This window comes from Osmerus mordax, chromosome 22 (assembly GCF_038355195.1).
Source record: "Osmerus mordax isolate fOsmMor3 chromosome 22, fOsmMor3.pri, whole genome shotgun sequence".
NCBI classification, from domain to species: Eukaryota; Metazoa; Chordata; class Actinopteri; order Osmeriformes; family Osmeridae; genus Osmerus; species Osmerus mordax.
In genome coordinates, this window is record NC_090071.1 from 10,027,568 (window position 1) to 10,040,545 (window position 12,978).

At 44.4% G+C, this 12,978-nt stretch overlaps 1 protein-coding gene across 2 annotated transcripts; it reads right to left on the reverse strand.

Annotated features, from left to right (window-relative positions):
* Window positions 1-252: 252 nt before the first annotated feature.
* LOC136965884 (ATP-binding cassette sub-family C member 4-like) lies at window positions 253-12,611 on the reverse strand. 2 transcript variants are annotated; one of them, XM_067260173.1, is made up of 31 exons: window positions 12,547-12,611; window positions 11,813-11,923; window positions 11,451-11,571; window positions 11,120-11,344; window positions 10,706-10,795; window positions 9,877-10,040; window positions 9,324-9,449; window positions 8,708-8,957; window positions 8,412-8,519; window positions 8,207-8,296; window positions 7,917-8,108; window positions 7,596-7,690; window positions 7,400-7,486; window positions 7,177-7,273; window positions 6,709-6,915; window positions 6,476-6,613; window positions 5,690-5,727; window positions 5,423-5,517; window positions 5,075-5,221; window positions 4,529-4,608; window positions 4,260-4,410; window positions 3,944-4,063; window positions 3,607-3,717; window positions 3,334-3,434; window positions 2,677-2,868; window positions 2,437-2,592; window positions 2,195-2,284; window positions 1,927-2,099; window positions 1,698-1,803; window positions 1,292-1,426; window positions 253-897 (listed from the first exon to the last, which is right to left on the reverse strand). In XM_067260173.1, the coding sequence occupies exons 1-31, from the start codon at window positions 12,609-12,611 to the stop codon at window positions 829-831; spliced, it is 3,930 nt and encodes a 1,309-aa protein (XP_067116274.1). In that variant the 3' UTR covers window positions 253-828. The 2 variants fall into 2 exon arrangements, with proteins under 2 accessions (XP_067116274.1, XP_067116273.1); XM_067260172.1 differs by lacking the exon at window positions 12,547-12,611 and having other exon boundaries at window positions 11,813-11,883.
* Window positions 12,612-12,978: the final 367 nt, after the last annotated feature.

The following is a 12,978-nucleotide window of genomic DNA, read 5'->3' on the forward strand; positions in this document are numbered from 1 at the left end:
TTGCATCGTACCAGCTGAGTAACAGAATGCAATGTCTGTGATCTGACGTAGATCGGTCAGGTTTTGGCTCCGCCTATACAAAACCTGAGCTGAAAACGGAAGAGAAACTGTTCAATGGTCTAAGTCCACATTTCAGTGCGACAAAGTTTTTGCGCTTTGCACATTCTTTCAAGAACTCATTTCACACATAGCCTATATAATGTACTGAGAAGCAAATCATGGAATTTTCTTTAAAGTTCTATTTTAGGACAAGAGCATGTAATATAAGGAAGTACACAGGAGTGTCCAGAGAATTCAAGTTCCCCAATGATAAATATTTCATCAATAAAATAAGGCATGAGAATTTTTACAAAACGCTCACAATAGGTGTAGATTAAAACTGCTAGCAGCATTGTCTGCGGTCTAAACCTAATATAATCCCAGTAGAGAGTGGTCCTCTTGGTAATATCCGGTTTAAGACATCAGTGCATATAATGAACAGTCCTATGTCAGCAGTATAACAACTTCCACCTAGAAATGATTGTCCCTTCCAACACCCCCAATCTAAAATAACAATATATAGATGTAGGTTCTCACCAGAAAAACTAAACTCATCCATGGATATTATTAGACGCTTCGTCTATCATAAACAGGCAAATTAAATGTAAGTTCTAGCCAACAATACTGGACAAGTCATATTTCAATAACTCTGAAGAGCAACCACAATTATCTTGTAGGTCCCCATCACCCAGACTTATGGGGAATCCAATAGTGTCTTTCTATTTGTCCAAGAGTATTTTATGTAATCATAACTGTCCTACTGTCCATGGGTTTCATTACAGAGACGTTTCAAAGAGGATCAAGCTGGCATTTGGTCCCACTGTTGGTCCCGTTTGGACTTCTATTGACCACAGATACCTAAAGGGAAATATATCAATAAATAAAGTTAGTTAATTGTCTGTTGCCAAATAGACCGTTCAGAGCTGGTACAATTTTTGTGGAGCATCTGCGACAGTATATTTAACTATATCATCTCTAAATCTAAATGAATATCAAATGTTATTTGATATCTAAAATATTCTTTAAAAAATAATATTTTTAAATATATTTGCTAATGCATGCTGTTCTGTGGTATCGTATGCTAGCAGTGCCTAGATAGCTAGTTCCCGATGTATTTTGCCACAAAAACATATTTCCTAAACCGTGCAACAGAACATTCTACAAAGTCCTAGCAACGTACATTCTGACACCTTGTCTATTAATGAAAAAACTGAGGGACGAGTGGGAATAAAAAGAGTCTGCATGTGCTCACCTCTTTAGCAGCCTCCATGAGTGCTACAGCTTCCATCTTGCCTGTTTGTTGGACCATCTTGTAGAGAGCACCATCCTGGTTCTGGAGCAAGGTATAGGGATCATCAAACTCCACAATCACACCGTTGTCCAGGACCTGAAAGCAAGTCAGGGGGGTTATCTGGAGGCACCACGAACCATCTGACAACAAACCGTTCCTCTGCATGTACGACTCGGTTATTGTATTTTGTGCTTCTCAGTGACTTGATTATATTTAATTACAATGATGTAATATGCTTGAGATGATGAATTGTGTGTGTGTGTCTGTCTCACCAGTATGCGGCCACTGTCTATGAAGGCGTGATCCGCACCTTTACAAATTCCCACAAAAATGAACTAATTGATCAATTGCGTCTACTTGGCCTCACCAGTATGCGGTCACTGTCTATGATGGTGTTGAGGCGGTGGGCGATGGTGAGCACGGTGCAGTCTCTGAACTTGTCTCGTATCGTTTCCTGGATCAGCGCGTCTGTCCTACAGCACAAGCACAGACAGGAGACCCAGTCAGGTGACACCTCCTCAGAGCCTACCTACACACGGGAGCTCCTCCACATGCCAGTGAGGAGGTCAGGTGTGTGGGGCCAGATCGTTGTTTACCTGGGGTCCACGTTGGCTGTGGCCTCATCGATGACGAGGATGCGGTTCTTCCTCAGGATGGCTCGGGCCAGACACACCAGCTGTCTCTGGCCCACGCTGAAGTTGGAGCCCGACTCAGCTAGCACCGTCTCCATCTTGTTGGGGAGCTCTTCCACTGCAGACTTGAGCTGGACCTGGAGAGACAAGACACCCATGGTGTTAACCAGGAGGAGGTCTGCAGTGTGTCATGGTGTGTGTAATACTGTTCTAGGAAGCCGAGCAGCAGTACCTCATCCAGAGCGTTCCACAGGTCTTCATCACTGTGCTGGTCGAAGGGGTCCAGGTTCTTCCTCATGGTGCCAGTAAACAGCACTGGGTCCTGCAGATCATTAGTGGGAACAAACAGGGTCTGGTGTGAACGGCTTCATTACAAAACTAAAGCTGAAAGGGATCCAGAGACACCAGACATACATGACAGCTAGTTTGCACTACACGTATCCACCAGGACATCATTTAGCCCTCCCAGGGTACCTGAGGAATGATGGACATCTTCTGGCGCAGGTCATGGAGGCCAATCTCAGAGGTCAAAACCCTGTCTATGTAGATCCTGCCCTCAGGCTCTGCCAGGCGGAAGAGAGCAGAGACCAGGGAGCTCTTCCCTGCTCCCGTCCTCCCCACAATGCCAACCTGAGGAACAGCGAGGAGAGGAACAACTTCAGCCATGTGCATCACACCGGCGTGAGGAAAAAGGGCTGTCGGCAGAGGACAAACCTTTTCTTTGGGTCTGATAACAGCCTTCATGTCCTTCAGGACCAGTGGTCCATCTGCGCTGTAGGAGAAGCTGACCCGGTCAAAGTTGATGAGGCCTTGGCTGGGCCAGTCGGGGGGAGGACGCTTCTGGGTTTCCCAGGGTGCTTCGCTCTCCAGCTCGGTGTACTCCAACACTCTCTCAACAGACGTCATCTGAGGAGACAGACTATTATACCTGATGTTCACAGAGCCACATCTAAACAATGTCAAGAACGTTATGTCCACATTTCATTTTAGCTCAAGGGTAAGAAAAACCCAGATATTAAATCTGGTAAAAAAAATACAGCATCAAAGGCAGACAGCTTGCACAGTCTTAATGGACCTCTTTCAACCCATGATTCCAAAATGACAGGATGGAGCCAAATCCCTTTTATCCCAAAGAATTTCACTGCCACGGGTCACTGGTTTTTATCTTCATGTTGAATTTATAATGGGCTATTCTTCTAAGTAAGAACAGAACACAAATGTAAAATGACCTCTTAAGGTTCAGCACAGACTAGTAACTTTTGTACTATGTATAAAAGGTGGAGAGCCAACACTGTATGCCTTTAAAACAATATGATAAAACCTCCACAAGCCTGTTCATTCCTTCATAATGGAGCCTCAAATGCACAGTACCATGTTCTCCAATTCTGCACTCTGGCGCACGGTCCACTGGAAGTTTCCCAGGAGTGTCAGGGCATAGGACAGCACCAGACCCACCGCTCCTGCTCCCAGCCCTAACCCCACACGGAAAACAAATCCGCAGTCAGTCATCAACCAAAATCTATAGCTCAATTCCTTCAATGACTTTCTGTCAGTGAGAAATAAAGTAGCATTGCCATGATAATCGTGCCTTGTCATCGACGTACGGAAAGTAAAAATGGGCAAACATGGATGTTTCTCTCTTACCCTCCCTGAGAATGAGGCAGCCAAAGGTGGTGATGGTGATGAAGATGGAGCAGATGATGTCGAGGCGGAGTGCAAACCAGCGAGAGGTGGTCAGGAACAGGAACCAGGCCTCTGAAAGAAGCAGGGTCATGGAGTCAGTCCAACAGACCGTAAAATTTGATCAAATAAAAGAATATTCGACCACATCCAAATATATAACCTCATCGGTATATTATCCAGACAGAATAAGAAATACAGCTAATACGCCAACATTTTTACAATTCAGTTGGTCCTCAAAAGATGGACGGTTTTGACCGTGACGTTAAGAGCATGAGTGAAGCTGTCTTTAAAGGAGAACCTGAGTGCAGGTCCTGGTGTGCGTCGAAGGCGTTCTGGAACCTCTCCTCTGCACTGAAGGCTCGGATCGTCCACAAGCCTTGGAGGGACGAGGACAGGTGGGAAAACACTGGACTCCGAGCTGCAGACCAAGACCTACAGTGAGCAAGCATCTCCACGCAGTTTCCACGTACATACATGCATATACACACACAACTTGATTATTGAATCTTCCATATAAAATGTATTAATCGTTTCATAATGGCTGCCTATTGTAGTCCCTAAGGACGAAACAAGTGGTGAAACACACATTTACAGTTCTGCCTCAGAGAACCTACAGGTGGACTCGAGGCGTTTCACGTCTCGTGAGGTCTGCAGGTAGTAGCGTCGCAGGAACAGGAAGGCCAAAAGCAGCAGAACAACAGGGACCAGGATCAGGGGCATGACCGAGGCCGCCACAGCAACCACGCCAATGTTCTGAAGAAGCAACTGCAGGAGAAGGGCATGCCACCAGAGGCCATCAGCTAGCTAGCGACATATGTCTCTGAAGAGGTCTCTCCATGCTCTGTTGCACAGAACTGGCCCGGACCGGCAAAATGTTACTCACCTGGTAGCAGTCCACAAAGGTTAAAGGCAACATGGAGTCCAGCTGGCCAATGTCTTTGGAAACCCTGTTGAGAACTCTCCCTGTAGCACAAATGAACACATGAAAATGTCTTTTTACATTTACATTTACATTTTAGTCATTTAGCAGACGCTCTTATCCAGAGCGACTTACAGTAAGTACAGGGACATTCCCCCGAGGCAAGTAGGGTGAAGTGCCTTGCCCAAGGACACAACGTCAGTTGGCATGACCGAGAATCGAACTGGCAACCTTCGGATTACTAGCCCGATTCCCTCACCGCTCAGCCACCTGACTCCCAGTCTTAACTGAAATAAGTTGTTAAATTGTAAAAATGTTAAAGAAATACTTTACAGGAATTAAACATGCAAAAAAACCTGACAATTAACGTGCTCCTGCCCAAAGATGTGCTTTAGCACATCTAGGAAGTCCTACTTTTGAATCGCAGTCGGTCGAGAACCTCAATACCAAATACAGCTAACACTAGAGTTATTAAATGGACTGCAAACAGTGTTTGTTAGGTCTACTCACCAATTGGGTTGATGTCAAAGAAGCGCACGTGTGTCCGCAGTATGGCGTTGAACATGCGGTTGTGTAAGGTCTGAGTAGATCGCACCAAGATGTTGAAGATCACGAGGTTCCTTGCGAAGCCGAAGACGACCGAGGACAGAGTCAAACCTGAACAAACTCACATGTTCTATCGTGCAAAAAGGAACTGGTAGTAAATTCCTTATCACAACCGTAGGCTACTAGTTTGTGGCCATATTCTTCAAGATCGAATCAGTAGGAGAAAAGAACTAGCAGGATGCAACAAAATCAACTTTCTTTAAGAGGCAACAGTTTAATTGTCACTGTTTTTAATTCTTTAGTTGGTCTCACCTGCGTAAATGCCCAGGTAAAAGCGGAGATCAAGCTCTTCATGGCGTACGTTTTGGACCGACGCTGTAGCGTTGAGTTTGTCCTGCTCTCCAGCCCTGTCATCAAAGCAGTCACAAAGCAAGCAAATTAAGTAAAAAACAATGGTTTATGTGGTCATCAACTAATGCAGAATACAAAAGTCAACTAGAGCACAGCTGTCAATGGTTTTTGTTCATAGATGGTTCACTGTTTTACAAGTTAACAGTGAATAATGAACCACAGTCTCACCAATATGCCAGCCACCAGTCCTGGAGTACATATGCAGTCTTCAGAGGAAAAAGAGGAAAATATGAGACATACAATTTGCTGGTAGATATTCTCAACGCACTACAGATTAGGGCGTGTGTGGTCATATAGCGTTTTTCTCTTTCAGAAAAGCGCCACGGCGCGTAGTTGAGCGCTTCATCACAGCGCTTCATTAGCTTGACCGCTAGCTATGTTTAGTTTATTCGCAGTTAACTTGAGCCATTTGCGAATTATTACGGACGTTTTCTACTGTGTCTTAACTGTAGAGGAACTGAACAGGACTGAGCGACAGTGACGATACCAGTGCCTTTCAAAAAAATAGATTCTGATTTAAAGCTATAGCCATAATTCGAAAGTAAAAAAGGTAGGAGCGCTCTTTTTCATGACGGACGCAAAAAGATAGAACGGAAATTGAGCTCTTTGACATGACGTCCGTTTTGGACAGACCCTAATGTGGAGCTTCTTTTATTCAGACAAAACGGTGCAGACGCTCAGGAAAAAAAAAACAGTGAAACATCAAAACTATTCATAAGGCCATACTGTAAATAATAGCATTTTACACTTTTGTTTTAAGCTCTCCTCCTTCAGCCTGCACTAGGCAAAGGCAACTTAGGTGGTCGCCACTTGCAGGTGATTTTTTGCGCACCTGCTGTCATTGTCATTTTCATCATTGCACTTTTATTTATGTTGTGTTAATAATAGTAAATAATTGATCAGGCCTAGGGTGCCAGAATGGCCAGAAACACCACCAGCTTGGGTGATACACACCTCGGCTGTCACACTCAGCAGGACTGTGGCCAGTAGCAGTAAGAGGCTGGCGCCTGCTTGAAAGTACTTCACATAGGCACTGAAGCCAATATTCCCCTCCAGTCGACTCTCCTCCGCTACTCTCCTGACTGTTTGCACCTGGGAACAGACACATAATTTTTCTATAATATTCAGGTGAGTCAAATAGCTCCTAAATCGTGGTTGCCAAGAGTCATAACGAAGGTTGTACCCACAGGAAGATCATCTGCTCCATCTGTGACCGTCTGTGGCAAAGATGTTTGGGAACAAGAATTCTGAGAAAGGGCCAGTCTTTGTGAGGAATGGCTGCTGGTCTCTGTCCCTGGTTGCTCCTCCTCTTCCTCATCCTTCTTCAGCAGGGAGGTGAAGTCCAGACCAGAGGACTGCAGCTCATTGTAGGTCCCCCGTGCCACCATGTGACCCTGGCACACACAAATACACATTACGAGTGTGTGTTTGTATGTTTTCAATTCAAAGCTAGTAAGGATCGTCCCCTCCAACTGCCACTTACAAGCGCTGGTACAGGAGCGGCATTTAGAGTATGTACTGAGGCTAAGTAGAAGACAAGTGGAAAAACAACTCAGCTTCCGGATACTGCAGTCAAGAGATAATAACGTTATTAAATTCTCTTTTCATGTGAAAAATAAAGAACAGTATGTGTGGAATGGAATGCCGTGACACACCTCTTTCAGGACGAGGATCTGGTTTGCTGCTTTCAGGTACTGCAGCTGGTGAGTCACCAGTATACGAGGTTTATGCTTCAGCAGACCACAGATACACCTGGAAGGACAAGGCACCCCAAAAGACAGAAAAACTGACAGACAACTCACAATTCAGTTAAACAGTCAGTTCTGGTGAAGGCTCCTCATCACCATGTGTTGGGGCTTGTCAGTAGGTCAGACTCACTGTTCAAACAGGTGTCTCCCGACCTCTGCATCCACAGCACTCAGAGGGTCATCCAGCAGGTAGATGTCAGCGTCCTGGTACACAGCCCTGACAAACACAGACACACCATCTCACATCAGGGTTGGTGTGTATTACTGGTGACATCTAGGAGGTGACATCCATAACCTACAGGAACAGAAGGTCTCTCTCCTCCTACCTGGCCAGGTTGACTCGAGCCTTCTGTCCCCCGCTGAGGGTGGCTCCTCGGTCCCCGATCAGAGTCAGGTCTCCGTCTGGCAGCAGCTCCATGTCCTGGACACACAGAACAGGGAACTGAGCAGAGGGCTTCACACAGGTGCTTCACCAGCAGCAGAAGCTACTGTGAGCCATTACTGAGGGTCACGGGTAAGTATTAAAGGTTATACTATGGGACCCATGTGGATCCAAATTGACACATTCTGCATACCAAATAAGGCATTACATTTTCTGGGTGTATATATACAAGCTAAATATAGCGCAGGTTAGAGGGCTGTCTCACCCTCTTGAGGGCGCAGGCTCTCAGAACCTTCTCGTACTTCTGGGGGTGGAACTCTTTACCAAACAGGATGTTGCTGCGAATGGTTCCAGGGAACACCCAGGGCTGCTGGCAAGCGTAGGCCAGCTGACCTCTGACCTTCAGCACCCCCTTGTCATGAGGCAGCTCTCCAAGGATGGAGCTGAGCAAAGAGGACTGTGGGAAATGTAGTAAGTGAGCTTGTGCACAAAATAGTTAGTCAGTCACAGATATGAGGGCACAGTTGACAACAGTAGGATCCTATGACCTCTGACCTTTCCAGCTCCAACAGGCCCAATGACAGCCAGGAGCTGTTCTGACGTCACTGTAAGGGAGACGTTCAGAAGAGACGGGGCATCCAGACTCTGCAGAGGAAAATGTTCTTGACGTATGTCAACACGATGTTTGAAATGACCATGCAGTGGCGAAATACCTATTTTTCCGGCTTATAATGTAGAAGAGATTTGGTTGAACATGTACCTTGTCCCAGTAGCAGACCAAGTCATGCATCTCCACTAAGGCTGGCCTCTTCTCATCATGTGACAGTCCCACGCTTGGTCTCTCAATCTCATCCAGCAGAAGGAAGTTCTGATGATGGGAATAAAAACATGTATGATGTTTGATGTCACACCATGTTTGAAACATTTGTCTCCTTAATTAATTTTCCCTGCTAAATTCTGAACGTTTTTTCTACTGAATCTTTGGATGTAAAGAGTAGCATAGGAAAACGAGCCAGTCATTACACAAACGTGTTGGAAGTGAAACACAAACATTACATTGATCCTGCGGAAGCTGACGATGGACTCAGACAGCTTCTCAACAGCCAGAGGACAGAAGAGGGTGACGGTGACCTTGATGGTTCCGTAGAGGGACACGGTAACAAACACCCGGCTGGCTGAGATGGGGTTCCCCAGGAGAACGTAGACGGTGAAGGTCACAAAAACGATGACTTTACTGGCCGCGAAGAAGGAGGCCATGTTGAGACCTCGCAGGTAGGAGCTTTTCATGATTTGGTTGATCTCTTTTCTGTGAGTGATAGAGATGGCGAACATGAAACGTATTTTGGTACTTATCCACTTTACCCAGATTTACACCACAGATCTATAGCATGCAGAGGAGACAGCATGCACAGTCTGGTGAGACTGGGCATAGAGTCAAAAACACTTATCATTAAACTATAGGAAATACAGACTGTAATCTCTGTCTTGTGTCTTTAGAGAACAGGCATTCCACAAATTGCTGCAGGCATATTACCATAGCCATGGAATGCGCAACGACATGAAAATATAAAAGTCAAGAGCGTGTCTGGACAACATTCCACTTCAATAAATTCCATATAGGTATATATGACAGTAAGACACATAGATTTATTATTGACTCATTCCACGTTACCTCCTGACTTCATGGACCAGTGCTGAGAAGGGCTTCTCCCACGCGTACATCTTGATGATCCTGATTCCAGACACCACCTCATTCATGGTGCGGATCCTGTTGTCTGTGAGGACAGCGGTTTGACTCCTGTGGGAGCCGAGTGACAGTCAGTGCAATTGCATTCTAATCTGAGAAGCTCTAAAAGAGCTGTTTTTCTCAATCTGTAAAACACAGTGTGTGATGACAGACAGAAATAAAAGTGATATACTCTACTTTTCCCTAATTTTCATCTTTTAATAGTATTTTTATTACCCTGAATGTACAGCAATTTTGACTTTACTCCCCCAATACTTATAGAGTATACTGTAATTGGAGAACACTATGTAGCCTGTTTATAGACATGGCGCAAGGAAATCACTGAGGCGCGTGAGAATTGTGCGACGTGATTTCATTTTTTTTTCATTTCGAATATGTTTTTTTGTACCTGCACAATTAAGGTTGGATTTTCATCCATCAATAAACCGTAAAGTGGACCTGCATCTTCTTTGAGCTTGAGCCATTTCCTGGAACTGACCTGAAGATCCCAAAGAGTCTCCCCACTAGGGTCTGGAGCGGCACCAGGAGGACGATGACCGCGATGCCAGCGAGACACGAGGGGCCAACCTCATACCACAGGAGCACACTGACCCCAGCCACCTGCAGGGGGCCGAGCCACAGGTAATGCAGGTTGACGGTAACCTACAGAACAAAGAGATGAACTGGAGTTAGATTTCACTGCATAGACCTACAAGAGTTTCCTTGACTACCACAGAACCTGCTGAACAGTGTGTCCAATAAGTTCAAGACCACACCGGTACATCACATTCCTGCAAACCAGCTGGATTATTATGACACACACACACACACACCTGAACAATACGACCAACCCAAGCTTGATGAGACATAGTGTTAAAGGGCTATTATAATAACATTTTGTAGATATAGACGGATTGCTCTTGTCCTTCCTTACAGTCCTACTCAACCTAACAGTGCTTCCCATTCTGAAGTGTAAACTCCTACCAACCTGGGCTGATAAGTACAGAAATGCCCGAGGCACAGAACGGGTTAGGTAAGCACTTAAATATGAAGACAACGTACATTGTAGTTCCTCATACATAGGGGGGAGGTTGGCCTGATACTAAATGGGATGGGCACCCTGAGGTTCCTTTGGTACCAGGCTATTTTTCACCTGTACAGGTTTTAGATCTCGGGAAATTCAGATTCAGAAATGTTTTGTCAATATATTGATTTCATATAAAGAGAGATTTTCAACACACTTCAGAAATATGATTTGGGTCACTAGAAGATTTGTCTTTTTTCTGTCAACACAAACGTGACTGTACATGCAAAGGGTAATTTTTCACCTCATCAAACCGGTTAACATCATTTGACAGGAGGTTTACAATTTGTCCGGTGGTTGTCCTTCCCATAGCTGAACTGCTCAGTCGAAGGGCCTGCGGACACACTGATATGATCACACACTGCAAAGTGTACATTATTTACATTTAGTCATTTAGCAGACGCTCTTATCCAGAGCGACTTACAGTAAGTACAGGGACATTCCCCCCGAGGCAAGTAGGGTGAAGTGCCTTGCCCAAGGACACAACGTCATTTGACTCGGCCAGGAATCGAACTGGCAACCTTCAGATTACTAGCCCGACTCCCTCACCGCTCAGCCACCTGGCTCCCTGCATAATCCCTCCATAATACATACAATATACAGAATACACATTTGAACTGTACGACACACGGTATGGGAAAGCAACTCTCATACTGACCTTCTTGTAGATCATGTGACACATGGCCACTCTGATCTTCATGCCTGCTCTCTGGACGTAGTAGAAGTAGAGGTGGTACACGGCGGTCAGGCCAAGGGTGGACACAGACAGACCAGCAGCATAGCCTAACGCCTCATACAGTTTTGTCATGTCATCTGGGTCATAGTCCTCAAAGTACAGGATCAGCTTCCCCAAGAAGACCGGCTGGATCACCTTTATCACCTCCTGTTTTGAAAATAAAGACAATATTGATAAACTGAAACAGATTCAACATAAAAGTATCAATTGTTAGTGATTATAGCCACGTAAAACACCCTGTCCATAGACATACTGCGATGAAAGTGAAGATGCCCAGCACTGCGTAGGATTTCCCATAGCACTTGATAATGACTTTGGTCAGTTCAGGTGTTTGGAGCTCCTTAGTAGTTCGTTCAACCTCCTGATTCCAGCACCTGAAAGAGACAAATAACTGACTGAATCTTCCTCTAAGCACATACTGATCCCCCAGGAGTGAATACAAAAAAATACAAAATAAGTATTCAACTGGAAAAGGGTGACAATTGGATTTACAATATTTTTCTAAAACAAATATTGACACAATAACATGAAATGGCTGTTTAGTGTTTAATTACTTTGCCATTAGGACCCAAACATCTTTATGTTTCACATTTACTGTAGTGTAACATACTGAACCTTTGTAATTCTTCTCCCAATCTCTCTGATCCATCCTCCGTAGGTACTTTATACATGTCATCTCCCTCAAGCCTCCGATTGTGACCAATTCGAAAAAATGGGTTTAACCAGCTAATGCAAAGGACAAAGAAAGAAATGAGTACAAGCAAAATAGTCGGAGAGCGAACTCCTTGTTGTGGTATGATTTCAGTGTACTTAACGTTTAGATAACGTCAAGTTAAATAACGTTCAAAACAAAAAATGAAGGCATAACCTAGCCTAAATCAAAGTTTATCATTGTATTATTACTGTATTATTTTAATAATAAAAATAATAATTATGTTTTTTTAAATGGTAAAGTATCAAATTATTTGGCTATAGGCAGTTTAGACAGTTTTGCTCTAATTTAGCACGCGCACAACTAAGTGTTCATTCTGGGTCATTACATAAAAACTTGATGTGCCTAACCTGGGTTTCTGCTGTAAAGAGAAGCTTGTACATTATGTTCTGTTCTTGTCTAGACCCTGTGCTCAAAAGTCACAACTGCCTTAGATGGGCAATTAATTACAAGATATCGTCTGGCTGTCAGTTTGAGGACAGCTATCTGTCTTGAATTAGAAACATGCAACCTGCCATCCCGACAAAACGAAAGAAATTAATCAGAACGGTTGCTCTACTGTGCAAGCTGCCCTAAACAGCCAACCGATCGCAAAGCGTCGTATGAGTAGGCTATATGCGTTAACAAGTTTACTTACCAAAAAAACAATTTTGAAATGAGATTAGCTTTTGTCAATGGATTATCTCTCCTTAAGTGTTCCATAGCGCTTTGGCACCCAACCAAAATGGTTAAATATAGGCCAGTCTGCTATATTTAGTGTCCCATGGAGAAGCGAATGCGTAAGGTAGTGCCCAGTTATAGAATATGTAGGTACTTCTAAAACGTTGCTTGAAACGCAAGACTACATGGAATGAAAGATTATCAGCGAAAGTCTTTACTCCCCCCCCCCCCCCCCCCCCCAATCAAGTTCCCTTATGATAGGCTGTCTGAGCAAATACAACGAAGATGTAGTGTTGTGAATGATTGGCCAGATATTATGCAACCCTAAAGTCCTGAAAAGTTTAGTCACGTGACAATCTAAAACCCGTCTCGAACCCCTGTCCCATGACTGTTTTTAATAGGATAACCT

What these genes read in the sequence shown, in the direction of transcription:
- LOC136965884 (XM_067260173.1), bottom strand. Translation starts at nt 12,611, where the DNA reads ATGGAACACTTAAGGAGAGATAATCCATTGACAAAAGCTAATCTCATT. An exon ending in ATGGAGCAGATGATCTTCCT is followed by an intron (nt 6,614 to 6,708) that starts GTGGGTACAACC and finishes GTCTGTTCCCAG; the next exon opens with GTGCAAACAGTCAGGAGAGT. An exon ending in AGATGTCCATCATTCCTCAG is followed by an intron (nt 2,285 to 2,436) that starts GTACCCTGGGAG and finishes AATGATCTGCAG; the next exon opens with GACCCAGTGCTGTTTACTGG.